The sequence below is a fragment of the Laccaria bicolor genome, genomic scaffold, assembly GCF_000143565.1.
Source record: "Laccaria bicolor S238N-H82 LACBIscaffold_22 genomic scaffold, whole genome shotgun sequence".
In the NCBI taxonomy this organism is placed as follows: Eukaryota; Fungi; Basidiomycota; class Agaricomycetes; order Agaricales; family Hydnangiaceae; genus Laccaria; species Laccaria bicolor.
The window spans coordinates 371,173-378,685 of NW_001889893.1; the positions used below are offsets into that span (position 1 = coordinate 371,173).

Below are 7,513 nucleotides of genomic sequence, written 5' to 3' on the forward strand. Positions count from 1 at the left end.
ACCGGTTGCAACCGATTAAAACCGGTCTTTGAACAGGTTTAAAAGATTTTCGAAATGAGGCAACCGGCAACCGGACCAACCCAAAATTGGGGCAACTGCAACCGAAAAAAAGACCGGACCATGGTCCGGTTCAGTTCGGTCCACCGGTTTTTTGCAGTCCTATGGACTGAACCTTTAAACACTAATTGGACCTCTCCAACAAACATGCAGTCCACTGTTCAAGCCATTGATTAGAATAGAGGATTCAGTTGGGATTCAGTCACCAGTGTTGCTGTTGATAAGCCTAAGAAATCTTCTTTCAAAGGTCAAGTCGCATACAAAAGGTCCTTGACTCGCAAGCCATCCAGTATTTTGCGTAGCCAGGTTATAAAGAGGTATAACAGATAGGGAAACCAAGATCACAAGGAGGCGGGATCGAAAATGCACCTTGTGTAATGATGTCATCGCTGAAGAACAAGCTTCTGGCGATAGAATGTCGCAAGCATCCATGAGAAATCAACCTTATCAGCAGAATGTTAGACAATACTTAGAAGATCGTGCCATCTGATTTTTGTCAATAGTGGTTGAGAACACAAGTAACTATTGTTCTCCTAGACAATAGGTTGAAAATCCTGGGATGACAGTGACCAAACAGCGATCACTGGCAGCTGCAGAAGTTTGGCAGAAGTAGTTACTAGCTGTTTTTGGACTTCTGTTGGCATGAATGATGATGCCGAATTCATAGTAGGTAGTAGAGGAAAGAACGAACAAGGATGTCGTGTATGTTGGGTGTGAGCAATGAACAAGGCATAAGATGAGGACAAGGCTTTTCATCGAGAGAGGAGGGATGTTTGTTTGTGTGGGCACAACTGTGACTAAATTAAAGTGCCTCACCTCAGGCCTAGTGCCTCTACATGCTTCTGAGCCCTCAGAGGCCAATTCTTTGTCTGAGGGTAATTGGCCTGAGAGGGGGGTCTGCCTGAGCGCTGATGGTGCTGATGGCTATTAATAGTCTCATCAAATCAAGATCGCTGACACAGTGACGAGGCATGAACAGATCAGTGACAGTGGATGTCAGGAAACGACATCCACTCTCACTCAAGATCCACTATTTGGCCACAACATCCACTACCCCCTTCGGACATCCACTCAAGGCCCCCGACATCCAGTGAAGCACATTCAGGTTTGCTTCCCCTTTCGGACTCACTGCCGCCTACTATCCCGACGCCTAAACTGACCCAATGGGCGCGGTTTGTTTGGTCCAAACAAACAAGTTGAGATTGAGCTCTAGTATTTACAACGTAGCACACTCAAATGGCATCCGTTTGTTTTGTAAATGGATTTGTTCGACGCAGATTTTAATTCTGCATCTAGTCATGCAAGATAATTTATCAAAGTGTGAAAGAGTGACTCTTCTTTTGTTGCAACAACCTTCTACCAGTGCCTTGGAAGAAGGGGGATTATCCTTCTCCCTTAACCCTCACCAGTTTCTTCAATCTTTTTTTTCTCATTAATTTTGACCTTCAGCTTGCCAGTAAAACTGTTTTTGTACAGAATGGTGCAGAATTGAATTAGTAGAATTTAGTACAAGTAGCTGTGGCTATGTTTTAGTAGTGATAGCAATGTGCCTCTGTAATAAAAACCATATCATATTATATATCAATAAAACTACAAAGGGAGTGTTTAGAATGAATTGTATGTAGGAGGGATGAGAAATGATGGATCCAGGGACTCGTCAAAAACAAAGTTTCCGCTGCAACTGGGAAAAATTGTGCCAGATCGAGTGGGAGAGCTATTCGGAGCTGGTAAGCGATATCCAGAATATGGGGATGACAAAGTACTGTTTTGAGTCATGTCGAAATTAGAGGGAGATCGCAAGCACCACATTGGGGTTGATTCAAACGTGAAGGGATTGGTTGGGCAGTGCAATACCAAAGAGCACGCAGGGCTGGGGTTACCAGAGAAAACATCCTCATGATAATTGGCTTCAAGATCTTCACTGTCAGAAAACTCCACAGATTGCAATGGGCCAGCAATAGGATGTTGAGGGGCTGCTACAACCTTCGTGCCTGGTTTGGCTTTGGTTTGCTTGATGCCACTTGCTGACTGGAGTTCCTTTTTTCTCGCATGAAGTTCTTTTGCACGTGCTGCCGCCTCGTTTATTTGGTTGGTGATGTCATCGAGCTTGTCGATGGCATCGTTTCGAGCTTCTAGCTTCCATGTGCAGGCATCTCGGCGCTTTCGATTTGCGTGGTCATGTTCAGGCTGGGTGTTATAATGGTTTGAAAGAATGCAATCCTTCTCCATTTGCTCTCACTTAGCCTCGATGTTGAGGTCAAGCTCATGGGCTCTAAAAATGTGTTAAATAGTTTCACTAGAATTCAGAGGTAAGATTCTCATACTTTTGAATAGCTTCCAATATCTTCAAGTTTGTTCCTGTATGTTTATTTGTATATGGATGGGCACTCTCGTTGAGATTGGTGTCGGCTGGCGTAAGATACCAACCTTCCTTGGAAATCTTACTCATAAACCGATTAAGAGATGGTATAAACCAAGGACTTTGTTTTTTGTCAACTATCCAATCTGAATAATTAAAAAACTTGGGTTTTATGTCACGAAGAATTGAGCTGTCAAAACATACCTTGGACTTTCTTGTGTTCGGAATTTTCACACCACTTGATGAATTCATCAACTTCTTCATGGGTCTCAAGGAATGGAAACCCACAGATACGATTCATAACTTTATCAGGACAGGATTTCGCAAGATCCTCAAATTTTCTGTTATGAATCTAATCAGTGAGGATTCAAGTAATGAGCAGGTATCTGTACCAAACAAGATGGACCCAACATGTCCGAATAATGTGTTGTACAATTATTTGAGGGTCCCGCTCAACAATAAGGTGTTTTTCACGTTTCTGAACTCAGTTGAGGAGATCATCTCTGCATGCATCCACTTGTGGTTTACAACCATCAACAAGAATCGTGCGAAGTCCAGTTCCATCAATAAATCTAAAATGAACAAACTTTCCTGTCACTTTTTTGACAGTATCCCATAGTCCAGACCACATTTGTAGAAATGCCGCCTGAGTCTCGTGAGTGCAATAAATGCATGCCACAGTGACTCCTAATGCAAAAATCTGAATGTGAGGACCTAGTACGACCTGTTGAAACAAAATAAACTTACTCATGTTTAGCTGCTTATCCCAAATGACAACTTCCCATTCTTTCCACTTCCTGTACACTTGCTTATATGTGTTATCATGTAGGGTTGAATCAGCTGTGTGGATCAATGCGGCAAGGGAGGGAAGCATGGTAATAATCATATCGACTCCATCCTGTGATTGCACTTCATGAATGTACCTCTTCTCAGGCAGAAGCTCGTGGTTTTTTCTGTGCATGTACAAAACTCCTAAAATTCGCAAAAATGAGATATAAGCAAAGTAGGTATAAAAATAAAAATTTCACCCTCCAATTCATTCCCATGAGGATTATTCTCATTTCTGACTTCATGGACCAGCTTGCGGTGCAGCCTTGATATTGCTAGGGCAGGGTCTGCCAATGCGGGAATGTCACCATTAAAAAATGCTTTCGTAGAAGGGGCTAGATGTTGGGAGATTTACACATTAAACTTTGTATTAAAACATCCAAGGAACTATCGGCATACCCTTATCAAGATTCAGAACGGTAAGTCCGATTGGTCCTGCCTTTCTCGCAGCCTCCTTGTATTTATCCTTCCCATCACGTGAGAGTTTGGTTGTGACAAGCATAGGGTGGTTGTGCGCTCCCCGCAAAATAACGATGGCGCGATGATCAGATCGATCAACTGGTGAGTATATCTGAATTAATGTAGGTCAGTTACAGTGCATGAGACGCCCTTGCACAACTTTTCTGTCCTTGACGTGAGAATACTCTGTGAGCGTGTAAGTCAGGAACAACCTGAGAGAAAGAAAAAATAAAGAAGCTCACTGCATTTCCTGTCCCCCTTCAAACCTGAACGAGCAGAAATAACATGAGCACATGCCTTCGTATTGACGAGAGTCTTCAAAGATTTGTCCCCAGATGTTAATAGTTCTTTGACATGACCTTCATTCACTTCTTTAGGGATGGATACAAAGCGATGGGATTTTCTGTCGCCATTCATGTATCTCAAGCAGCCAACAAATGATTTTTTCCCATCCCAGTTGACCTAAAATACATTGTTATTGACAAGGGGGTGTCGGGATATAAAAAAAAGACCTAGGGTCGATTTTTTTGGTAGTGAGTGCTGGGCTGAACCAACCACCCAACGTAATCAGGCACATGTCTATTTTAGGAAATATGACATCACCGCTGTCTTCCTGTCCTCCTCTCGACGTTGAACATGCATTGCAGACCCAATGCATGGGCACCTGTGCAAGGTAAATACAAATGAGGTGATATCAGAATGGTTTGACATGAAGATGTAAGTACATTTTACATTGAAACCCTAACAGAAAGTGGGTTCAATTGCCCACACAGTTTCACATCCCACTGGATCACATTGTTGGTGGTCAGCTCTGCTCGGGATCCACAAAAGCAATCCTCCAATTGACAACCTTACATTTTCGTCTTTCACACCGACCTCATGTTTCCTCGCTGACAATTTTCGAGCTTGAAATAGATGGCCTATGAACCACATTGGTGTCAGAATGAGACACGGCATGAGCATCCTGTTCCGTGGAATCTTAATATGAGTTTGTGTGCCCTGGAATATGCTACCAAATTATAATTAAAGGTTGTTAGCAGTTGCCACACTAACGAAAGTTATCGTCTGATGTTATTATTGTCTTATGTAAGCAGTCTCAGTTGTGTTTTTTGGCACATCCTGAGGCATTTAGCACATCTTGAGGCTTTCTAGTATCTATTATGTATAATTTATCCACCAGGAAGGCCGCCTATAATGTTTTTGGGCCAAAATTTTTGAGCTTCCAATTTTTTTTTAACAGCCTGATGGCCCAACCAACCAACCAGCCCCTGGTCCGGGATTATGATCCCGACACCCCCTTGGTTATTGAACATTAAAATTTAAAATGTCAATCTAGGAACTTACTTTATTCATTTTACAATAAACGGCGACTCCTGTGCATGGGGTTCCACTTTCATCAACAGCGGGACATGCAATCCCTTTGGCTTCTTTGACAAAGCTGAAATAATATATAATTTGAGAACCTCAAAAGCGGATAAAGAAAAAACTCACGCAACTGCTCGCAACTCGACAATAGATGTTTCTTCCGTATTAACTTCTCGTTCTGCATTAAAAAGTTCTCAGTGCTCATCTTCATCAGGCTTATAGCGCTCACAGGAATCTAAAAGGCTGGGATCAATCAAGGGGGTGGCGGAACGTGGAAAATGTACCAACACTCCCTATTTTTTTTCGTGAGTTTGGATGACCTCCCCCCCTCCCCCTCCTACCATATAAGGTATGTTTTTCCGAGTTCCAATGTTTTAATGAATATTTTTTTGTCCTACGGTCTTGGCTTCTAAAGAATTCTGTACCTACAACCTTAGCCTACCTACTTATCAACTGAGAAGTCACTCTAAAATCACAGTGAAGATGCTCTGCAAGTCTTTGCAGGGGGGAACATGTGTGAGCCAAAGTGCTGAGCTTTAAACTGTCAACAGCGTATGTACATGTAATAAGACAAGATTGCGTTGAGCTCAGCCATGGCGTGCAAAGTGGCTTTGTCTCCACTATCGTCAACAAGGTGAATAAACTTCCTTCCTTCTTGAAAAGTTCGTTTGGAGCCTCGAATTTGGCCTGAACACAGTTTGGGTGGGTAAAATGCCCAGAAAGAGAAAAGGGAGACCTCATACCCACATTCTGTGTAGAGTTTGAGGAAGAGCAGCTGGCAGCAGTTGGAAAGTGGTGGGCGGGGATGGATGTTCCATCATCGTTGTAGGTGATGAGCAGGAGTACATGAGGGCATTGAAAGTTGCTGGCGCTTTGGATCGTTGATTCATTCTGAGCCAACATTTGAATCCGTCTGGGAGCTGTCATGCCAGTGCAGTGTAATAGAAAGAGAGGGGAGAAACCCACAGTATACTGTAGTCTCCCCAGACAGACGCATATCGAGTTCAAGACCATAACTACCCAATTCCACAGGCAAGATGCACAGAGGAAGGAGGCAGGGAAGGAACAGACCTAGTAACAGAACACAACTTCTCCTTGATCTCTCTGACTGTCTCGAAATCCACCGTGTGATTGACTGTGTACCTGTGCATGTGAAGCAGCTTGATCAGATATCGCGTGCAGCATCACGTCCCGCCCAGCGATGTCTAATCCCCACATGAGGTGCGGCATTGTGTACCCGTTATACGGGCACAATATGTGTTATGCTGTCTCCCAAATCGACAAGCACACCCGTTCAATGCTTTGGTTGGCTGATGCTCAATTTGCAACAAAAATAGATCATGTCACTATTTGTTTTTGGGCCTTCAGCCGGACCCCCCCCCCCCTCTGAGCCAGTGTTTGGGATCGGATCCACGTTCGAGGTCTTTACCCTCCCCCACGTAATCCATATGGACTCCAGTGGACTCCAGTGGACTCCAGTCCAGTCCAGTCCACTGGACTCCTACTGGACTGCCAGCCACTTTCCTGAGTCCAGTCCCAGTCCAGTGGACTATGAGTCCAGTCAGAGTCCAGTCATTCCAGTATATTATTATTATTATATATGAATATAACTAAAAAAGCGAAAATGGACTATACAATAGACAAGTTATACCTACAATTTTATTAATCAATGAATGGAAAGATTATAATTTACATACAGTGTGGGTCAGTGATAGCTGCAATAAGGATTCATGATTTTGTTCAGTCTGCGGGGTGAGGTCACGTGACTTACTTGAGGGCGTGCCATATCGTCACGTCGCCTGTTTGTGGGATGGTCACACTGCCGTGACCATCCCTTTCCCTTCCACCACCACCACCATTCACATCTCAACGCCGCCGACGACGCCCACGCCCACGCTAACGACGCACACGACGCCCACGCTAACGACAACGACACCCCCAGCGCGGAACGATGGACCAAGGACGAGGGACAACGCCCATGACGTGGCAACGTCATGGGCAGGGGTACGTATGCCCCACCACCCCGTTCCTCCGTTCTCACCACGACAGGCACGACGCCAGCAACCACCCATGCACGGCACATGAGGACGGCGACAACGACGACACGTGAACACGACGAAACGCGAGCACGACGACGACGACGACTACACGCCGGGACGACGACCCACGACAACGACACGCCGGGACGACGACACACGACGACGACGACGACGAACGAGCGCCGACGAAAACGCCGCCCCCACCACACCCGAAAAACGACGAGCGCCCGCCAGCGCTGAACGGCGACGAGGGCCCAGCAGCATCACCCTTCCCCTCCACTCTCTCCCCCCATCACTACCTCCTCTCTTCACCACTCCCACTCCCCTCCACTCCCTCCCCCCTTCACACCTCCACTCCCTCCCCCCTTCACACTCTCCCCCCTTCANTCTCTCCCCCTTTCCCCCC

General features: G+C 45.2%; 1 protein-coding gene across 1 annotated transcript; it reads left to right on the forward strand.

Annotated features, from left to right (window-relative positions):
- Positions 1-472: 472 nt before the first annotated feature.
- Positions 473-3,120, forward strand: LACBIDRAFT_329553 (uncharacterized protein; the record flags this gene model as incomplete). Its single annotated transcript, XM_001883618.1, has 12 exons — positions 473-514; positions 728-770; positions 879-952; positions 992-1,162; positions 1,667-1,674; positions 1,708-1,784; positions 1,904-2,062; positions 2,349-2,366; positions 2,392-2,471; positions 2,691-2,961; positions 3,036-3,071; positions 3,098-3,120. The coding sequence occupies 12 exons, from the start codon at positions 473-475 to the stop codon at positions 3,118-3,120; spliced, it is 1,002 nt and encodes a 333-aa protein (XP_001883653.1).
- Between the last annotated feature and the right edge of the window lie 4,393 nt (positions 3,121-7,513).